The sequence below is a fragment of the Anabrus simplex genome, chromosome 2 (assembly GCF_040414725.1).
Source record: "Anabrus simplex isolate iqAnaSimp1 chromosome 2, ASM4041472v1, whole genome shotgun sequence".
NCBI lineage: Eukaryota > Metazoa > Arthropoda > Insecta > Orthoptera > Tettigoniidae > Anabrus > Anabrus simplex.
In genome coordinates, this window is record NC_090266.1 from 80,640,912 (window position 1) to 80,664,430 (window position 23,519).

Genomic DNA, 23,519 nt, shown 5'->3' on the forward strand with positions numbered 1-23,519 from the left:
AGAGCAGTCTTGCAAAAATGTTGCAAAGTTTGGGCTGGGAAGACATGGGAGAAAGGAGACGAGCTGCTCGACTAAGTGGTATGTTCCGAGCTGTCAGTGGAGAGATAACGTGGAATGAAATTAGTAGAAGAATAAGTTTGAGTAGTGCTTTAAAAGAAGGAAAGGTCACAATATGAAGAAAAAGTTGGAATTCAAGAGGACAATTTGGGGCAAATATTCGTTTAATGCAAGGGAAGTTAGGAATTGGAATGACTTACCAAAGAAGATGTTCAATAAATTTTCTATTTCATTGCAATCATTTAAGAAAAGTCTCGGAAAACAACAGATAGGGAATCTGCCACTCGGGCGACTGCTCTAAATGCAGATCTGTAGTGACTGATTGTGATTGTGATGATGAAAATCTGAATTATAAATGCAAAAGATCTAATGTAGCGTATCCTGTCAGATTTATTTCCATAACACTGTGGAGAGTGAAAGCTGCGAACTAATGAAGTGTGAACGGTGTTCCTGAACTCGTTCACTTGACGCAGTTCATTCACTTATCAATAGATGGAGCGAGGTTGCTTCCCTAACATTGCATTTCTGAGAAGTGAATTGTTTACCTCTGGCAGCAGAACAACTGTCTGTGTTCAGCGAGCATGCCCGTTGTTTCCTGAATGATTCGAAGCATTGACATAACGTGTTTACATTGAGCCACATTATTTAATATATCTTAAAAGAGTTAGTTTTAATGGGACATGCTCAATTTCAGAAGGTAAGAGAAAAACAATATGATGAAGGGAACCGGAAGCAAAACTCTCGCATGATAAGTAACTACATTACCGAACATCCGGATGTGCAAAAGCAACTCGAATGGAGATAGCATAAGGTGGCGCAGGCGCACTTCGCTCACACAGACTCCAGGCGGGAGTAAAGATTCTCATGCGAGAGAGGGCGCGGCAGTAGTTTCGCCGGGCTGTTAGTGTAGCAAGAGCAAGCATCCCTAATGTCTGCAGCCGGCTGCGCTCTGCTGGCCAGCTCCAGCTGAGAATTAATTGTGTTTCGTAGTAGGTAAACTAGACGTGTTTTTCAAGTGTTCCGCAGAAAATTTAAAAAACTTGTGTGAAAGCAAAAAAAAATTGTGTGCAGTGACAGTGTGATGTTAGTGCATGCTGCGATAGAAATAACGATCAATTGATAGATAAATAAAGCGGTAGATATTTTGAAGGTCTGTGTGTAACCTTTTTTGTAACGTGTGTGTGCGTGAATGAAGGGATACTGGGCGTTCCAGTGAAGTAAGGGAACTAAGTCTGCTCGTGACAGGCAGTCGTTTCTGTGTGAACCACGTATTCCTAAGCCGGCGTCACGTTTGTCAAGGAGGCTGGGCGCAGGATGGGGTGTGCTATGTCCGCTGAAGAGCGGGCCGCTCTGGCTCGCAGCAAGCAGATAGAGAAGAATCTCAAGGAGGATGGCATCCAGGCAGCCAAAGATATAAAACTCTTACTCTTAGGTAAGTTGAGCTCTTAAGGGCCCTTGGATTTTACTTCCCTGCCGCCGAACTTGTGTGTTTTGAATGGGACACTATTTAGGATATTAATCATACATTGACAGAAAAGTACACACTTCGTTGAAGCTAATGTATGTTTTGAAGATCGCTAAGATATATACACACACGAATTTTTTCCAGTGTTCACGGGGAATAATGAAGACAGTTGCGTTGACAGAACTTTCCTGGAAGTCTCTGTGTAAATACGTTCATTTGAGAGTAGTCTTAGATGCTAACGTTTAAACTGCGCGAACGTGCAATTTATGTGTGAAATCATCCCTTTATTTTATTTATCAGTTTGCATTTCGATATGATTGTTACGTCTGACTCATATTTCAGTGGAATATTTCATTTTCTTTGAAATCATTGCTTATCTTAGTTGAACTGAAGTGGTAGTAAAAGAGGGCGTAGTTTCAACTTGGCGGCAGCGCAATTGACGAAAGTGGAGACTTGGCGCAGTTCACCTCAGCTCTCCTGCCCCGCTCGCTCACGTGTTCTCCCGTCACGCTGCCGTGTTGTGTTTCTGTAACAGAGTGGCCATATCGCTTAATATGGATGGAGAGATTTCATTTGTACACGACTTTTTCATACAAAACATACCAAAGAAAAAAAAGTTGGAGCGATTATACTTGTAGTCACAATATGTTCTTATTGATAAATAGCACCCATAAATATCTAAGTATCAAACGAATAATTAAAAAGTTCTGTTAGTTGGTTGAGTCAGCGTGAGCTTATTTTGTGACTCACATTAGGTGCATATTTACACATTTCTTCTTGTCTTCCTGTAAATTTTGTTAACGTCTGACTTTCAAGAATCTTCACAATATCGCGAAACTGATTATGTGTGACTGACAGGTTTATCTGAAACAACGAACTTCCATTTTACGTAGAACGAGTAATCCATTTGGAAAGAACACGTATTTGCTCAGCTGGTACTCTCCGGTACCCGTCATAGATCGCAGTCCGACTGAAACTGTAGATTGACGTGCTCATGCGAACGAAGTGCCTTCGTCGCGTGAATGGGAAGTGCGTGGAGGCGTGTCTTCAGCGCACTATCTGGTGTCGGATATCCGAACTATTTCAATGATACGGCACCGACTCAATACTGGCAACGTAAACTTGAAGCATAAATTACCGACACCGAGGAAATTAACCATAATACGCTCTGATTCCTTTTTGCTATCTTCTTCTAATGAATGTTATAGCAGTTCCGAATATTTTTTTAGACACCTATAGTAAAGCGTATATTTTCTTCTTACTTTGTTCAGTTCGTAGTTTGGTACACTGTACGAAGGGAAACGAACGGTGTGGTGCGATTGCGCGCGCATGCTAGCCTATCAAAATTGTGAGACGTGAGTGAAGGATTCATTTGAGCGTGTGTTGAGAGAGGGCGCGGCTTGCGAGATAGTGACTGGCTGTTAGTGCTAGTTAGAGCAGCGTGCCGTCATGAGCACTCGCGCGCTTTAGGTCTCGTGCCGTGTGTGTGTGTAATGTTCGTACCTGCCAAGGTGAGAGTAGCGGTATATAGGAGACAAAAACCGTGTGCTTGTTCGTGGCTGAAGAAGAGTTGAGCTCTGCATTTATCTGTATACTCTCGGTCGGTGAATACAGATCAGGCGCTAGATAGTTTTTTCTCCGAGGTTCGAAGAAGCTATTTTCTTTCTTTTTAACCCCACGGACTAAATAAGCCGGCGTCACGTTTCTCAAAACGGTAGGTCGCACGATGGGGTGCAGAATGTCTGCAGAAGAGCGTGCTGCTTTGGACAGAAGCAAGCAGATCGAGAAGAACCTAAAGGAAGATGGATTGCAAGCAGCTAAGGACATCAAATTACTACTCTTGGGTAAGTTCCTTGGGTGGGGTTTTTAGCATGATATACATCGCTATAATGAAGACATTACCAAGACTACAGAACCGTCGTGTAATCATGTATTCAGAAGTAGACTGGGGGCGTGCCCTTCTGTCCCTGGTGCCATATGTGTGTAATGAGTGCCTCGGAGCACCCTAGCGTATAATTTGCCGAACTACGTCATTCCTGCTTAACATTAGAACCCTATTGCATTTCTGGGCCCATCTTCTTGTTACGCGTGCCGTATCTGTCAGTGGAAAAATATTTGTTGTTGTACAATTAAGAACTGCTCCGACTACACGAGCAGTATATGGTATTGTTGCTTCCATATATTGAGAAGGTAGTAAATGTGTGGGTGGATTTTGGCTGGGTAATAAAGTTTTCTCATGGTACCTCTCATCCACCCTCTACTGTGTCTTATATCGCTTTAATATTTCAGATTGACACATGTTTTCCTTCGGTTTGACAAGAATGGAAATCATGAATTTCACATGGTTTAATTGGTATTGTATAAATGCTCTTTGGAAGAGTGAACAGTGCAGAGGCCCAAGAGTAACGCGAAATTGCGAATTATTTTACATTTGTCAAATAATGATTCTGCTTCTTTTCTCCTTGTAACTAACCTTGCCCGTTGGGTTGTTTTTACTTGAATTGAATAATATCGTATAATATTTTAGAAGAAAGTATTTTAGCTGTTGATATTCTTAATGAAACTTTTGCTGGTACTGATAGATTTTTGCTAGGATTGCTCTCACGTTTAAAGTGTCGATATCCGTTGTTTGAAATGAGAACTTGAAAATACGTTCTGCTGTCTGATTCGAATCTGTGATTTAACTGACGAAGGCACGCCCAGTCGCCCCGGATTTCACTCCACCAAGCGACTGTAAAATTGACAGCTGTTCTAGCAATTAAATGAGATTTCTTTCCTTCTATTTTAGCGTACGGGTGTAGTGGCACATCTTTTCGTATTTTGTAACAAAATGACATTTGAGTTGCACTCTTTATTGATACTACCTAGTATCAAGATCACCTCATGCCATCTGCGCAGTGTTAATGTATTTTCGTTGCGTATAATATTCGTCATATTATCCTGGAGATTGTTTTACTGTGATAAAAGAAATAAATCCATTGATTCTACGACTAGACTGTACGATATGCGACCGTGTCCCTAGTGCGTTAAGACCTGGTTATTCAGTGTATGTTTTGATGCACTCCATTTAAGGAGTTATGACTGTAAAAATGAGAGAAAACTTACTTCATCCCTTGGTCGATGTAGTTAATGGCTTATTGGGACCAGTTCCACCGTACATTGGGAAACTGGACTATGTAAGTTGGAACCTTATAGACGTCACTGTCTCCTTAAATAGTTTTCATTTAGATTCAGTTGAAGTTACCGTTACTTTATTTCATTTCTCTACGTGATAAAAAGTACATGAATTTAGTCTGCATAGGTACCTCTCAGATGATTTAAGCTTTGTGTTCCTTCTGATAAATTCGTGCCGTATTCATCTAGACGCCTTTCAGGTAAGGAAAGACAGTATTTGATGACATTTCTTCCCGTTTGTATGTCTCGAAACTGTTAAGGAGGGAACTACATTATAACCTTCAAATCACACTGAATAGAATAACTTATGACAATACACGGTCTGTATATTACGGGTGATTAGTTGCAAGCACGATCATAGGTTGTTGGTTATTGTGTAACTAGAGCATAAACTTGTGATGATAACTAACTGGGTGGCATAGCTGATTTATGTTAATCACTCTGAAATTATTGCTAGTTCAGTGTTAAATAGGCGCTATGTTACGAGCCTGTTGCATAAGATGAGAGGTGATGTTTATATTCCTGCAGAGCCGCAGTGGTTATGACTTTCTACTATTCCCCTGGGCCAGAGGAAAAGTTTTATGACGTATTCGCCCACGGGATCTAGCATCGATCAATAAAAGTGTGGCACATATCAGGTGTCTGCCCACTGTTAAATGAATTGCGGTTGCTTGTAGGGCAGCTGTTGTTCGACCGGAAACGTTCGTGCTGATACTGGAATCGTGCACAGCGATTTGGAATGGTAATGAAATTATTTCGTAACAACGATAATGGAGTGGAAATAGTCAACAGATGCTGAATAGTTTTGTTTAATGCGTCATTCGAAACTCTTTTAGGGAGCGAAATACTCTGATCTGGAGATTGTAATGCTTGGAGAGCAGAGCGTTGTAGGCCTACTGTTGAAATGTTTTTCGACTTTTGTGGTCCCGCCTAGAATGCCTTGGTTCGATTAATGGCACTGCAACGAACATAAGACTGGTTGTTTGAGGGGCCGCAATGGCGCCACTCAGCCTCATATAACACAAGTGGGTAGAGATGTGGCTCAAACTCCTACTCACGGCCACAGTAGAAATGGTTTTCTGTGATTTCCTTGTTCAACTCCAGGCGAATGTTTGGGTAGTGTAATGCACAGCTCCCTTTTGCCTGGGCTGAGTGGCCCAGACTGCAGAAGCGCTGGCCTTCTGAGCCCAAGTTGGCGGGTTGTATCCCGGCTCAGTCTGGTGATATTTGAAGGTGTCGTCGGTGGATTGCAGGCACGTAAAATAATTCGAATGGGACAAAATTATTGCACCTCGACGTCTCCGGAAACACTAAGAGTAGTTAGTTGGAAGTAAAACCATTATTATTATTATTATTATTATTATTATTATTATTATTATTATTATTATTATTATTATTCCTTTCCTTTTCCTGCATTACAGCCTCCTACACACCACGAGGTCAATGAGGCAGTGAGATCGATTTGTGTGGCTACGTATCGAGATCCATCTTCATGCAAGTATAGGCCTATTTTTCATGAAATCGGACTGAAATATTTCAGTTGGTTATGAAATGCTTTCCAAACTCTGCATTTTCAATTCGATAACAATATTATAAATGTTATACAATGTATCCCTTCTAGCGAGTATCTACCTTATCTTCGGACTACATACATACACACACACACACACACACACATCGACATTTTATACCTGAACTACTTAAACACGTGTCATGACAGGACCTGAAAATTAAGTGAGTTGATCTCTCCTGGCTCATTGTTACTTTCGTTAATCATCCTAGCTATGGTTAAGCCGGGCTGAGTGGCTCAGACGGTTAAGGCGCTGGCCTTCTAACCCCAACTTGGCAGGTTCGATCCTGGCTCAGTCCGGTGGTATTTGAAGGTGCTCAAATACGACAGCCCCGTGTCGGTAGATTTACTGGCACGTAAAAGAACTCCTGTGGGACTAAATTCCGGCACCTCGGCGTCTCCGAAGACCATAAAAAGTAGTTAGTGGGACGTAAAGCAAATAACATTATTATTAGCTATGGTTAATTTCTGGTTTCATCCTTACTCTCGTTCATGAATACTGAAAAGTATCCTCATCAAGTCCGGTGACACCTTTGCCAGTTCCAGTTAATTACGAATTCACATCCTCACAATAAGTTCACGGTAATAGTGATTATAAAGTCCTTAGACTCCTACAAACATAGCAGATTGAGCAATACTTGAATCTCTGATGGAATTATATTGTCCCAAGAACGTTTTACGTTATTAAGAACTGTCACCTTAGAATTTGTATTTCGTATTATAAGATTTTGGGAGAAGCTGTGCACGGCTAAATAAGTTCACATGGGAACTGATACAGGAATATTTCCTATTCATATCTGAGCATCTGCTTACCTTCTTAATTCCTTCCTTCTCTCACTTGCTTACTTACTTACTTACTTACTTACTTACTTACTTACTTACTGAATCTGCTAGTGTCTATCGGTATTTGTCAAAATGTGCGATGTTTCCAAATAATATGAGATTTTCGCAGGGTGCAATACTTTAGGAAAAATACAACTGAATCAGTCGTTATGAAAATATATGTCACGTTCTCCCGGAGGTTGAATCAAACAATAATTTCATATCTCGCCCTTCGATACACATACTTGATACGAAAAGGGCATCCTTTGATAATCAAAAACCTCACCATTTGATCCGACGTCACATGTATGTTTTCACGTGAACTCTGCGGATTTGTGGGAAAAGTAGCCCAGCAGGGTTGGCTGAGGAACTTTAGACAAGATTCGGACGTTTTGAACGCAACATGCATTGGTGAGAGTAACGACCCGATAAGTACAAAATTAACACGCTATAATTAGGAGAAATTTGCTAAATTATCCATATTTTCCGAGGATTGTATTATATTTTTAAAAGAGCATTATTCTTGGAAGTTAAAGATAATTTTATTCTACTCCTTGCTACGCCAAAGAGTGTTCAAGTAGGAAACAGTGGGATAGGTTTCTTCGTGGCTCATGATGCGATTTCAAGAAATGATAGTTTGCGTGACTGTTGTACTTTTCATAACGGCTGGTTCGGTTGATTGCACCCAGTAGCAAAGAATTTGAATGTACTTTCGAGACATCATTCTTAGAGCATACTCTTATTGTTTCCCAACAATTTAACCATTACTGTTATTCATTTATTATAATTCTCATGTAATAAAACAAAGTGCGCCGTTTACTTGCTCCATTTGTACTTTTGAGTTTATCTCGAATACGGTATTTTTTAAATTTTTATTAACAAATACATCGGAATTGGGAAATATCCCAGTGGCAATGATCACCTACATTAGTGTGATAGTAAAGTAACGTTAAAACAGAATTACCCAGCAACAAGAAGAGTACAACAAGCAGTTCCATGTGAAGAAAATATTACAAGAATCTCGATATCTCGAATCACCTCGGGAGCTAAATTTTATTTTGAATTGTCGAAATTTCGAGATATAGAGAATATAGTTTTTGAGCGTGTATAGCACATGATCGAATAAGGTCCGACCCGTTGGCTGAATGGTCAGCGTACTGACCTTCGGTTCAGAGGGTCCTGGGTTCGATTCCCGGCCGGGTCGGGGATTTTAATCGCTTCTCATTAATTCTTCTGGCTCGGGGACTGGGTGTATGTGTACGTCCCAACAATCTCATCATATTCTGTCAACGTAGCACACTACCAACCACCACAGAAATACGCAATAGTGATTACATCCCTCCAAATAGGGTTGGCGTCAGGAAGGGCATCCGGTCGTAAAACAGGGCCAAATCCACACGACCGCTCCCCCCCAGGTGTGGGAAAAGTGGTAGGAAAAGAAGGGGATCGAATAATATGTATCTACGGGCTTATACTGAATACCTTACTTATAACAGTACGTAATATACAAACAAACTCTATTTTACGGCATTACTTTAATTATAACCCTTATTGCAGTAACTTTTTAGGCCTCCGTAGCTCAGGCGGCAGCGCGCCGGCCTCTCACCGCTGGGTTCCATGGTTCAAATCCCGGTCACTCCATGTGTTGGACAAAGCGGAGCCGGGACAGGTTTTTCTCCGGGTACTCCGGTTTTCCCTGTCATCTTTCTTTCCAGCATCACTCTCCAATATTTCATTTCATCTGTCAGTCATTAATCATTGCCCCAGAGGAATGCGACAGGCTTCGGCAGCTGACACAATTCCTATCCTCGCCGCTAGATGGGGGCTTTATTCATCCCATTCCTGACCCGGTCGAATGACTGGAAATAGGCTGTGGATTTTCATTATAGTAACTTTTTAGAAGACAGGGTACAGAACACACAGTAGTGAAACAAGAAACATACCTTCGTTAACACCTTTGAAAAACATCCTTTTGTCTCTTGTTTGTTACCATTAACCTTTCCTCCCTTCACTTTGAAACTTCTCGTCAATACCACGCAGCCGAGATTCGTAAATTAAGCTTGCTAACCGCAACTTCGGGAGTTGCTTTCGTACGTGACCGCTAATAAATTCACACCCGAGAAACAGCGAGGCTTCGTCGATTTTCTGATCACTAGAAGTTTTAGTTTTTTCTGTTTCCGTCATGTTAGCTCCCAGCATCACTGTAAACCTTTCTTTATTTAACTGTTCCTCACAAACCACAAATGTATTGCTCAGTTAATGTTGCATAAAATTCGAGTTACAGAGTATTTTCTGCTTCAAGGAAGGAAATGTTTCCTTCGAGAAATCGAGAATTCGTGTAACCGAATTTCGAGTAATAGAGAAATAAATGCACGTGAAGAATAGGACAACTACATCGGGTTGGCAATAGCCACATCAAATTGCTAAAAACCATCTGCATGTGTTGTTATTATTATCGAGCTGAGTGGTCGCGCCTGTTTAGGCGCTACGGCTTTGGAGCCAAGCTCTGCAGTCGGAAGACGAATGGTTTCGAAACCCACCGTTGGCTGTCCTGAGAATGGTTTTCTGTGGTCCCCAATTTTCACTTCCAGGCAAATACCGGGACAGTTCGTAGGTCACAGCAGATTCCTTCCACCTCCTTACCCAATTTCAGTCACCATTACTCATTTAATCTTCATTTTTCCGAAAACCGTAAAAGTAGTTAGTGGGACGTAAAGCAAATAACATTAATCTCCATTAACTGCTTAGCCGAGGTTGGCATCATGAAGGGCATCTGGCCGTAAAATACATGCTATAAAATTTAATCTCGCCTCATCGCCAACCCCGTATCAGGAAACGGGAACTAAGGGCTAGACATACATTATTTATGAATCCAGGTTGTTGTTGACTTCTTGTTCCAAACATAATAATAATAATAATAATAATAATAATAATAATAATAATAATAATGTATTTGCTTTACTTCCCACTAACTACTTTTACGGTTTTTGGAGACGCCGAGGTGCCGGTATTTAGTCCCGCAGGATTTCTTTTACGTGCCAGTAAATATACCGACACGAGGCTCACGTTTTTGAGCACCTTCAATTGCTACTGGACTGAGCCATGGTCGAACCCGACAAGTTGGGGTCAGAAGGCCAGCGCCTCAACCGTCTAAGGCACTCAGCTCGACTGTTCTAAAGAGGTTTGAAGATCTTTACATTATTATTATTATTATTATTATTATTATTATTATTATTATTATTATTATTATTATTATTATTATTATTATGTCACTTGATGTAAGCGTGGGCTTCCGTACTTACCACTGCGTATCTGTTGCGTAGGTTAGCGGTTAGCGGCGCCGTACTCTCGGAATCGAGTGTGCGAGGAAGTGGATACAAGAATGGGGACCATTATGTACTGACATTTCCGGGCGTATCCAGGAACTTTTTGAAAATCTGCCTCCATTGAGCGGAATTAGTCGGAAATTTACTTTCCAGTTTTGTAAGCACAGGCAAATAAAAGAATATTGTATTTTATCATACGCCAAAGTAAAATCGGCATTTGCTACTAAATAACATCATTCTATTCCGTATCAGAGGAAAGCTGTAACCGTTTCATCGTGATGTTAATGTTAAAATCGTCCCTGAACTAATTCAGTTGATATCATATTTTTGTAGATAATAGTACTGGTTCTGTGTTCACCAGTTTTTGCAAAATGTACAGTTTCACAGTAAACACGAATGATCTATATTCTATACTACTATTGGATTCCATTAATCGTAACCTCTTTACTCAATCTTCCGGGTATTGCTTTTGATATGTTGGCTTACCCATATATTTGGAAAATAGTCTCAGTAAAATATTTTAGAGATTACTAGTTTTAAATCAGAGCGAAGAAGAGCATAAATGTCTAAATTTGTTGTTGCCTGAACGTAAGTTGCTTTTATATATGGTAATGTGTTGGATGTCCAAAACCAAACCAAACCAAACCCCATGGCTCAACCGCCCCGAAGCGCCATGGCCTACCAAGCGACCGCTGCTCAGTCCGAAGGCCTGCAGATTACGAGGTGACGTGTGGTCGCCATGATGAATCCTCTCGGCCGTTATCTTGGCTTTCTAGACCGGAGCCGTTATCTCACCGTCAGATAGCTCCTCATTTGTAATCACGTAGGCTGAGTGGACCTCGAACCAGCCCTCAGATGCAGGTAAATTTCCCCGACCTGGTCGAGAATCGAACCCGAGGCCTCCGGGTAAGAGTCAGGCACGCTAACCGTACACCGCTGGGCCGGCTCGTTGGATGTCACGGGGAGATAACAAACGACTCTTGGTCTTGAAACTCACTCTTACTTATATCACATTGTTCACGAAGATGTATATCTTCAATTTTAAACAATGCTCATACAGGACATGAACTTAAAACTGAAGACAAACACACATGCGCGCTCATATTCGTAGCTGAACTGGAACCGGCCTCACACCTTGACCCTGAGGTACGCCTGCCTGTCAAGGAGAGAGAAATAGAGCGAGTTGGCTTCGAAATACGGGTCGTGTAACTTTAAACTTGCATGCGGTTCGAACTCTAAGGTCAACAACCCTGAAGCTGGTTTTCCATGGTTTCCTATTCCCATAGCTTAATTAAGGTCACCCTCTCAGTCCTAGCCATGGAGCCGGACAACGATGAGGATGATGATGATGATGATGATGATGATGATGATGATGATGATGATGATGATGATGTCTACCGTTAGTCCCGTTTCCTGATATGAAGTCGGGGATGGGGTGAGATGAATGTATATTGCATGTTTTCCCACCGGATGACCTTCCTGACGCCAACCTTAGTTAAGGAACTAGTGAAGATGAAATGGACGATGGTGAATGAAATTGGGGAAGGAGGTGAAGTAAATAGGCTGTGACCTGTGAATAGCAGCTGTCCCGGCGTTCGCGTGAAAGTGAAAATGGGAAGCCACAGAAAACCATTCTCATGACAGCCGACGGTGGGAGTCGAATCCATGTAGTTCCCGAATACAGAGCTTGGCTTCATAGCGGTAGCCACTCCGCGATGGTGATGATGATGATGATGATTATTATTATTATTATTATTATTATTATTATTATTATTATTATTATTATTATTATTATTATTAGTATGGTTGTTGTTGTTTAAGGGGGCAAATATCAAGGTCCTTGGCTCCTTGACTGAATGGCCAGCCTAGCGCCTTTCAGTTCAGAGGGTCCTGGGTTCCATTCTTGCTCTGAGACTGGGTGTTTGTGTTTGTCTTAATACACACCTCTTCACTTGCACACAGTCCGACTCGTTGGCTGAATGGTCAGCGTATTGACCTTCGGTTCAGAGGGTCACGGGTTCGATTCCCGGCAGGGTCGGGGATTTTAACCTTCATTGGTTAATTCCAATGGCTCGGGGGCTGCGTGTTTGTGCTGTCCCCAACATCCCTGCAACTCACACACCACACATAACACTATCCTCCACCACAATAACAGGCAGTTACCTACACATGGCAGATGCCGCCCACCCTCATCGGAGGGTCTGCCTTACAAGGGCTGCACTCGGCTAGAAATAGCCACACGAAATTTTAAAAAAATTATTTCCACACATCGCTCTATTGGAGAACACATTCCGCCATATAAGGTTAGCATCAGGAAGGGCATCTGGCCGTAAAACTGGGCCAAAAGTAAAAATGATTGGGGGGAGGGGGAAGGCCAGGAATAAGGAGAGTACCTCTCTCCGGGGGTCAGTGGCAGTGTCTCAGCCCGCGGGTACAAACCCAGCAGAAAGAGTGGGATTTTTGAAGGGCGGAAAAAATCTGCATGTCGGCATGTAACAGAACGTATTCCCTATGTTTCTTCCTATTGGCTTAACGTCTCACCTACACATCGAAGGGTTTCGGCGACGGAAGGTTGGGGAAGGGCTAGGATTGGAAAGTAGCGGCCGTGGCCGTAATTAAGGTACAGCCGTGGTGTAAAAATGGGAAAGCACGGAAAATCATGATGATGATGATGATGATGATGCTTGTTGTTTAAAGGGGCCTAACATCGAAGGTCATCGGCCCAACACAGAAAATCATTTTCAGGTCTGCCGACAGTGGGATTCGAACACACCATCTCGCGAATACAAGCTTACACCTGTGCGACCCTAACCGCACAGCCATCTCGCTCGGTGACGTATTACGTATTTATTTTGAGAAAATTAATTAAAACTCAGCCAAAGGCCGCCCGAAAGCGATTTGGTTTCTCTCCAACGTGGTAGAATAGAACGAAACGTGAAAATCGACATCAAGGCAGCTTGATTGACGCCCAAATTATTATTATTATTATTATTATTATTATTATTATTATTATTATTATTATTATTATTATTATTATTATTATTATCGTTACCATCACTACGTAATTAATTCTCAATTAATACAACTTAAAATTCTGATAGGAAAGCCTGGCAGAATGTCACTGAAGGACTTCCATGATCTTAAAAGTATTCTTATTCTTCTTTTTGTAGTGCCTTCTTCATTACTGGAGGTTCGCCACAATCACAGCGAAAGCTGTCCTCATCAGTCTCCTCGAATCTAGTCCTCAGCCAACAGTGTTTCGACGGCGACCGCTACGTCGATCAGTTTTACCTGTCTGATCAAAGTTAGCAGGTTGTACTTATCACATCTCATAATATGCCAAGGTAGGCTGTCTTTCTTTTCTTGACCGGGCGAGTTGGCCGTGCGGTTAGTAGCGCGCAGCTGTGAGCTTGCATCTGGGAGATAGTGGGTTCGAATCCCACTGTCGACAGCCCTGAAGATGGTTTGGTTTCCCATTTTCACCCCCAGGCAAATGCTGGGGCTGTACCTTAAGGCCACGGCCGCTTCCTTCCCTTTCATAGGCCTTTATATCCCATCGTCGCTATTAGACCTATCTGTGTCGGTACGACGTAAAGCAAATAGGAAATAAAGGAAAAAAATCTTGATTGTACACACCAACACTCGTTCCTCCTCATACGTCTGAGTACGACAGCATTGCAGGCATAGTTGGTTCACGAGATCCGCAACGTCCTTCGGACAATCCACATCTCGAAGGCATTTATTCTCCTAATTTATTCTCCTAATTCTCCTAATGGTGTGACGTGTCTCCAACCTGAGGCTTCTGTCACGGAGTAGATTCCTCATTTTCAGAAAGCTAGCACGAGCCATTTCTATTCGTAAAGGAGTCTCTAAAACCGGGTTCAAGTCCTCAGTAATCCAGCTGCCAAGGTACTTCTTACCGAGCAAGTGGTCGCGTGATTTGGGTCACGTAGCTATCTGTTTGCATTCGGGAGATGTTACTGTTATTGGATGCCGTCATCGGGGTCCCGGCTTCGATTCGCGGTACTGCCAGAAATTTAAGACTGGCAGGATGGCTGGTGTGTGGTTGAAATGGTACATGCAACTCACCTTCATTGGGGGTGTGCCTGAAAAGAGCTGCACTACCTCGGGATGAGTACACGAGTTTACTATTCGGGAGATAGCGGGTTCGAACCCCACTGTCTGTGGTTTCCTATTTTCACACCAGGCAAATGCTGGGGCTGTACCTTAATGCAGGCCATGGTCGCTTTCTTCCCACTCCTAGCCCTTTCCTTTCCTATCCTATTGTCACCATAAGACCTATCTGTGTCGGTGCGACATAAAACAAATTGTAAAAGAAACTTCCATACTTAATCCCCATAAATGTCAGACTCATTGGCTGAATAGTCAGCGTTGAGGCTATCGGTTAAGAGGGTCCCGGGTTCGATTCCCGGCCGGATCGGGGATTTTAATCGCCTCTGATTAATTCTTCTGGCTCGGAGACTGGGTGTTTGTGTTTGTCCCAGCACTTTTCCTCTTCATATTCAGACAACACACTACACTACCAACCACCACATAAACACGCAATAGTGATTACATCCCTCCATGTAGGGTTGGCGTCAGGAAGGGCAATCGGCCATAAAACAGGGTCAAATCCATATGCCGACACAGTTCGCACCCGCGACCCCACAGGTGTGGGAAAAGTGGTAGAAAAATAATACTTGTTCCCCATAAATCTATATATATAAAGTAGCTTGTCCTGACTGACTGACTGACTGACTGACTGACTGATTCATCATCGCCGAGCCAAAACTACTGGACATAAAGAAATGAAATTTTGGAGATATATTCATATTAAGATGTAGGTGCTCGCTAAGAGAGGATTTTTGGATATTCCGTCGCTAAGGGGATGAAAAGGGGGGTGAAATTTTAAAATGAGTGTGTCTATATCTCAAAACTTTAAAAGTTTACAGATGTGAAAATTGGTATTTAGAATCTTCTTTAAAAATAACGAAACACGTATTTTTTTGTTTTGAGACAATCCCAATAGGAGGGGCACAAAAGGGTGAAAAAGGGTTGAATGCCTTTAATCGGGATACCGGTACTTATATCTCAGAAACTGAAGATATTACAGACATGAAAATTGGTACTTTTGATCTCTTTTAAAAATAAAGAAATACGTATTTTTTTGTTTGGGGGAAATCCAATTAATGGGAGGGTGAAAAGGGGGTGAATTTTTAAAATGGGTGCATCTATATCTCAAAACTCTTAAAGTTTACAGATGTAAAAATTGGTACTTAGAATCTTCATTAAAAACAAAGAAACACGTATTTTTTTGTTTTCGGAAAATCCCAATAGGAGGGGTGAAAAGGGGTGAAAACGTGGTTGAATGACTTTCATGAGGATACTTATATCTCAGAAACTGAAGATATTACAGACCTGAAAATTGGTGTTTAGGATCTCCTTTAAAAATAAAGAAATACATATTTTTTGTTTTTGGAAAATCCAATTAATGGGGGGTGTGAAAAGGGGGTGAATTTTTAAAATGAGTCTATCTATATCTCAAAACTTTTAAAGTTTAAAGATGTAAAAATTGGCATTTAGAATCTCCTTTAAAAATAAAGAAAAACGTATTTTTTTGTTTTCGGAAAATCCCAATTGGAAGGGTGGAAAAGGGTGAAAAAGCGGTTGAATGCCTTTAATGAGGCTACTTATATTTCAGAACCTGAAGATATTACAGACCTGAAAATTGGTATTTGGGATTTACTTTAAAAATAAAGAAACAGGTATTTTTTTGATTTTGGAAAATCCAAATAATGGAGGGTGAAAAGGGGGGTGAATTTTTAAAATGAGTTTGTCTACATCTTAAAACTTTAAAAGTTTACAGATGTAAAAAAATGGTATTTAGAATCTTCTTTAAAAATACAAGAACACGTATTTTTTGCTTTCTTTAAATCCCAATAGGAGGGGTGTAAATGGGTGAATAATGGGATGAATGCCTTTAATGAGGATACATATATCTCAGAAACTGAAAATATTACGGAACTGAAAATTTGTATATGGGAGCTCCTTTAAAAATAAGGAAACACGTATTTTTTTGTTTTTGGAAAATCCAATTAATGGGGGTTAAACAGGAGTGACAAACTGGGGTGAATTTTTTGAAAGACTATATCTACAGAATATCTGAGAAACGTAAAATGTTATAGACGTAGAAAGTGGGTATTTGGAATCTCCTGTAAATGTAAAGAAAGATAGGTGATTTGTTTTCGGAAACTCCACGTAAGGGGAAATAAAAAGGGGTGAAATTTTAAAAAGCGAATTTCTACAGTATATCTCAAAAACTTAACATGTTACAGAAGTGAAAAATGGTATTTTTATCTCTATTAAAAATAAAGAAACGTGTATTTTCAGCTTTCGGAAATACCACTTGGGTGGAAGGGGGGAGGGGTAAAAGTGACTGAAAATGGTGTTGAATTCTTTTAATTAGGCTACTGATATCTCAAAAATGAAGATATTACAGACGTGAAATCTGCTTTGGAATCTGCTTTAAAAGTAAAGAAACGCGTATTCTCGGAAAATCCAATGAAGGGGGGTTGGGGGGCGGGGTGAAAGAATTGAAAAATTAATTGAATTAATTGTATGAGAATACATACATCTAATAGAAACTAAAGTTGTTACGGACGTGAAAATTGGTATTTGAATCTCCTTAAACAAAGAAAAACGCGTTTGGGGGGCGGGAGTGAAAAGGAGTTGAATTCCTTTCATGAAGACACATAATTAAAAAACTGAAGAAGTTAGAGTCGTGATAATTACTATTTAGAAGATCCTTTACTATTAAGGAAACAAGTATATTTTGCCGGAAAATTCACTTACGGGGTGGGGGGGAGGGGAGTGTGAAAGGAAGTGAAAATAAAGTGAATTATTTTTATGGGGATACTTATATCTCAAAACTGAATGTAACAGATGCGAACATTGGTGTTCGGAATATCTTTTAAACATAAAGAAACACGTCTTCTATTTTTTGGGGGGGGGGGTGTAAATAAACTTAACGGCGGTGGGGTGTAAAAGGAGGTGAGATCAATTGATTTTACTGTTCATAATGTACTTAAGGAGCCTCCGTTGCTCAGGCGGCAGCGCGCCGGCCTCTCGCAGCTGGGTTCCGTGGTTCAAATCCCGGTCACTCCATGTGACATTCGTGCTGGACAAAACGGAGGCGGGACAGGTTTTTCTCCGGATACTTCGATTTTCTCTCTCATCATTCATTCCAGCAACACTGTCCAATATTTCATTTCATTTGTCATTCAAGGATCATTGCCCCAGAGGTGTGCTTCGGCAGCCGGCACAATTCCTATTGTCGCTGCTAGATGGGGCTTTATTCATTCCATTCCTGACCCTGTCGAATGACTGGAAACAGGCTATATAGTTTCGATGTACTTATTCTGATCATAAACCGATCATTTTTAATCTTTCCTGGGCTGGTTTTCAACAGCCATCTTTTCCTTCGGAGAACGTTCTTAGATTACAGTAGATCCTCCTGGCAAGTAAATAAAAATTTAAACACATTTGAAATAAACGATAGGAATGAGATGGACCGTCAAATTGTTCACCTCTATAATAAGGTCAACAATGCACGGAAGTATGTCATTGGTATCGCCAGAAATCCCGCACACTTGCCTACGCGCGACGATGGTGCTGGTCACATTGTAACAATGACACTGGCAGCAGATGTAATTTACCGCCAAGTAGCGATCTTGCAGCTTGCTGTGGGGTTCAGAACATCTTTTAATAATAATAATAATAATAATAATAATAATAATAATAATAATAATAATAATGTTCTGGACCGTTGTCAAATGTGCGGACCCCCCTGGAAAATGGTCCTGGACGGGTAATGACTAAGAATGCAGTCCGGCCGCGGGTTCAGTACCGCCAAGGCACCTAAGACGACACCACGCCGGATCTCCTGAAGGATTTGATCCATATTAAAAACGCTTATAGGAAAAGATGGCAAAGATTTAGGGACCCAACTGACGGGGTGGAATATCTGGACCTAGCCAGGGAAGTACGAAATCGATTGCTGGAAAGAAAGATTGAAAAATGTGAGGAAACATACCGTAATCTATTAGAAAACGAGTCAGATCGCAAATTTTGGCGCATTTTCGCAGAAAACGAGTCAGATCGCGAATTTCGGCGGATTATATATCTAAAACAATTAGCATTCAATTATAAATTTCAGTATAATACCGTAGCGAAGCACGGGTATCTTGCTAGTCTATATATATATAAAATAGCTGGTCCTGACTGACTGACTGATTCATCATCGCCGAGCCAAAACTACTAGACATAATGAAATGAAATTTTGGGGATACATTCATATTAAGATGTAGGTGCTCGCTAAGAGAGGATTTTTGGATATTCCGTTGCTAAGGGGGTGAAAAGGGGGGGTGAAGTTTTAAAATGAGTGCACCTATATCTCAAAACTTTAAAAGTTTACAAATGTAAAAATTGGTATTTAGAATCTTCTTTGAAAATAAGGAAACACGTATTTTTTTGTTTTCAGAAAATCTCAATAGGAGGGGTGAAAAAGGGTGAAAATGGGGGAAAATGTGTTGAATGCCTTTAATCAGGATACCGGTACTTATATCTCAGAAACTGAAGATATTACAGACCTGAAAATTGGTACTTTTGATCTCTTTTAAAAATAAAGAAACACGTATTTTTTTGTTTTTGGAAAATCTAATTAATGGGAGGGTGAAAAGGCGGTGAATTTTTAAAATTAGTGAATCTATATCTCCAAACTTTTAAAGTTTGCAGATGTAAAAATTGGTATTTAGAATCTTCATTAAAAATAAAGAAACACGTATTTTTTTGTTTTCGGAAAATCGCAATAGGAGGTGTGAAAAGGGGTGAAAAAGGGGTTGAATGCCTTTAATGAGGCTACTTATATCTCAGAAACTGAAGATATTATAGACCTGAAAATTGGTGTTTGGGATCTCCTTTAAAAATAAAGAAACACGTATTTTTTTGTTTCTGGAAAACCCAATTAAGGGGGGTAAAAAAGGGGTAATATTTTAAAATGAGTGTATCTATATCTCAAAACTTTTAAAGGTTATAGGTGTAAAAATAGGTATTTAGAATCTCCATTAAAGATAAAGAAACACGTATATTTTGTTTTCGGAAAATCCTAATAGGAGGGGTGGAAAAGGTTGAAAAAGGGGTCGAATGCATTTCATGAGTCTACTTATATTTCAGAACCTGAAGATATTACAGACCTGAAAATTGGTGTTTGGGATCTCCTTTAAAAATAAATAAACACGTATTTTTTGTTTGTGGAAAATACAATTAATGGGGGGGTGAAAAGGGGGTGATTTTTTAAAATGAGTGTATCTATATCTCAAAACTTTTTAAGTTTATAGATGTAAAAATTGGTATTTAGAATCTCCTTTAAAGGTAAAGAAACACGTATTCTTTTGTTTTCGGAAAATCCCAATAGGAAGGGTGTAAAAGGGTGAATAATGGGTTGAATGCCTTTCATGAGGATACTTATATTTCAGAACCTGAAGATATTACAGACCTGAAAAATTGGTATTTTGGATCTACTTTAAAAGTAAAGAAACAGGTATTTTTTTCGTTTTTGGAAAATCCAAATATTGGGGGGGTGAAAACGGGGGTGAATTTTTTAAAATGAGTGTGTCTACATCTTAAAACTTTAAAATTTACAGATGTAAAAATTGGTGGTTAGAATCTCCTCTAAAAATAAAGGAACACGTATTTTTTTGTTTCCAGTAAGTCCTAATAGGAGGGGTGTAAAAGGGTGAAAAATGGGTTGAATGCCTTTAATGAGGATACACATATCTCAGAAACGAAAGGTATTACAGAACTGATAATTCGCATACGGGATCTCCTTTAAAAATAAAGAAAGACGTATTTTTTAGTTTTTGGAAAAGCCAATTAATGGCGGTTAAACAGGAGTGACAAATTGGGGTGAATTTTTTGAAAGACTATATCTACAGAATATCTTGGAATCGTAAAATGTTACAGACGTAAACGGTGGGTGTAAATCTCCTGTAAATGTAAAGAAATATAGGTTATTTGTTTTTGGAAACTCTACTTAAGGGGAACCCAAAAGGGGTGAAATTTTAAAATGATAATTTTTACGGATATCTAAAAAACTTAACATGTTACAGAAGTGAAAAATAGTATTTTTTTATCTCTATTAAACATAAAGAAAAGTGTATTTTTAGTTTTTGGAAATACCACTTGGGTGAAAGGCGGGGGGGAGGGGGGTAAAGTGACTGAAAATGGTGATGAATTCTTTTAATTAGGCTACTGATATCTCAAAAATGAAGATGTTACAGACGTGAAATTTGATATTTGCAATCTGCTTTAAAAGTAAAGAAACACGTATTCTCGGAAAATCCAATGAAGGGGGGGGGGGGTGAAAGAATTGAAACATTAGTTGACAATTGTATGAGAATACATACATCTAATACTAAAGTTGTTACAGACGTGAAAATTCGTATTTGGATCTCCTTTAAAAACAAAGAAAAAGGCGTTTTGGTGGGGAAACCATCTTGGAGGGCGGGAGTGTAAAGGAGTTGAATTCCTTTCATGAGGACACATAAATAAAAAACTGAAGAAGTTAGAGTCGTGATAATTGGTATTTAGAAGATCCTTTACTATTAAAGAAACAAGTACTTTTTTTGCTGGAAAATTCATTTAGGGGGAGGAGAGATTATTGTGAAATGAAGTGAAAAAAAGTAAATTATTTTTATGTGGATACTTATATCTCAAAACTGAAGGTAATAGACGTGAACATTGGTGTTTAGAATCTCCCTTAAACATAAAGAAACAAGCATCCTTTTAATTTTTTTTCGGGGGGGCGGGCTGTAAATAAACTTAACAGGGGTGGGGTGTAGAAGGAGGTGAGACCAATTGATTTTACTGTTATTAGTGTACTTATAAGGATCCTCCGTTGCTCAGGCGGCAGCGCGCCGGCCTCTCACAGCTGGGTTCCGTGGTTCAAATCCCGGTCACTCCATGTGGCATTCGTGCTGGACAAAACGGAGGCGGGACAGGTTTTTCTCCGGATACTCCGGTTTTCCCTGTCATCAGCCATTCCAGCAACACATAATAGTAATAATAATAATAATAATAATATTCCGGACCGTCGTCAAATTGCGGACCGCGATGGAAACGGCTCCTGGACGGGTAATGACTAAGAATGCAGTCCGGTCGCGGGTTCAGTGCCGCCAAGGCACCCAGTATGACAGCACGCCGGATCTCCTGAAGGATTATATCCGTATTAAAAATATTATAGGAAAAGATGGCAAAGATTTACGGACCCAACTGACCTGGAGGAATACCTGAGCCTAACCCGGGAAGTACGAAATCGATTGCTGGAAAGGAAGATTTAAAAATGGGAGGAAACGTGCCGTAAAATAATAGATCGGGAATTTTGGTGGATTCTCGCAGAGAATGAGTCAGATCGCGAATTTCGGCGGATTATATATCTAAAACAATAAGCATTCAATTATAAATTTCAGTATAATACCGTAGCGAAGCACGGGTATCTTGCTAGTGTTCATATAAGAATGTTCGTATTACGAGTTCTAGTAATGGCCGTCACCTTTATCTTCTCGGTGTTAATTCTGAGCTAAGCTTATCCTCTTCTGCAACGATTCTGTCTACCAGACGCTGATGACCACCTCCTGTACAGTCAGTCAGCGTACCTCAGATTGTTGATCAGCTCACCGTTAACGTTTACTCCTTCTTCCGGTTCTTGAAGGGCAGCTCGGAAGATCTGCTCAGAATACAGATTAAACAAAAGGGAAGGCCGACGCTCTAGCCATCATTGCTGCCATAAAATACGATCTCTCCTACCATTTTCTGAACATTCTCATACTCACCGTCGAGAGAAGTGTCTTGGAAAAACTGCAACGCCCAACTCAAAACAGTACCACAAACCCTCACATTTATGATCTACTTCAAGAGATTCAAGAAGCTAAAACATCCGGTAGTGAAATACACTTTCTGTGGATAAAAAGACACAGTGGAATGAGGGACAATGAAGATGTAGATCACCTCGGGAAGGGAAGTATAATCTGTGGTATGTTTCAAGGGATACAGTTTCTATATACTTACTTTATTCCGCTAGTTAAAAGAAGAACCTATGCCCAGTGGAAAGATGAATGGGCAAGAACTAGCCATCAACGAGGGACACATTACGCAACACTGCGAACAACAATACCGAAAAAACCTGGTTCTAGAAATAACGTACAATATTGCAAGGAGATATCTAACAGCCATCATCAGGATGAAGCTTGGACACGGATGCACCACCCCCACCGTATCGGAGTGACTACCTCGAAAGTTTGCCCACATGACGATAACAATGTTGCGGATCTGAATCATATAGCATTTTTTTGTTCCAGGTATGAGCAACAACGAACAAAGTTATTCGCACAGCTTCGGTCACTACATATCCCATTCCTCACAAATGTCAACATTATTCTTCAAGACCACGAAAACAAAATGTACAGAGCACTGATCCAGTTTCTACAAGATACCAATCAAAGTATAAAAACCCTGCTGCAGAAGCCACGAACTGAAATAGTTAATAAAGATAATCTCGTAACTGTTACACCCCATTAACTAGTACCTTTCTACCATGGCCTTCCCACCCTGTAGCAATGCCGTGACTGGCCTCATGGCAAGAAGACATAGCGTCATCCCTATCCTTATTATTACCAGCTGGCCAAATTTGTATAACCAAAGGTCATTATTGTTAAAAAACAGCAGGGGAGATAATACACATCCTTGCCGTACTCCCTGTTTGATCTTGATTGCACGGGTCTCGGAGTTTCCGATTCTCATGGAAGCTTCTTGATGTTCATACAGCTTTCTGGCAAAAGTAAGATCTTCACTATCTATTCCTATTGTGTTCAGAATTCGCAGGAGTTCTAATATGTCTTTATGTTACAAATATTGTCGCAAAGCGCCATGAAAAGGACGCTAGGTCTAGCGGCTTGTATATAAAGTTCACATCACTGGTTCCAGTCTCAGCAGAAGCATGTCATACTTTTGTAAAGAAAAATTCACGTCGTTGTGGTTAGGACGTTACGAT

The 23,519-nt window shown here is 40.4% G+C and overlaps 1 protein-coding gene across 2 annotated transcripts in view; it reads left to right on the forward strand.

Moving 5' to 3' along the window:
- Positions 1–670: 670 nt before the first annotated feature.
- Galphao (G protein alpha o subunit) overlaps positions 671–23,519 on the forward strand; it is a 1,276,387-nt gene continuing 1,253,538 nt past the window's right edge. The window contains exon 1 of one of the 2 annotated variants that reach the window (XM_067140187.2): positions 671–1,489. In XM_067140187.2, coding sequence (XP_066996288.1) covers positions 1,372–1,489 — 118 coding nt within the window. In that variant the 5' untranslated portion in view covers positions 671–1,371. Of the gene's footprint in view, positions 1,490–2,917; positions 3,367–23,519 lie in introns of those variants that run through there. The other variant, XM_067140188.2, reaches the window with a different exon arrangement.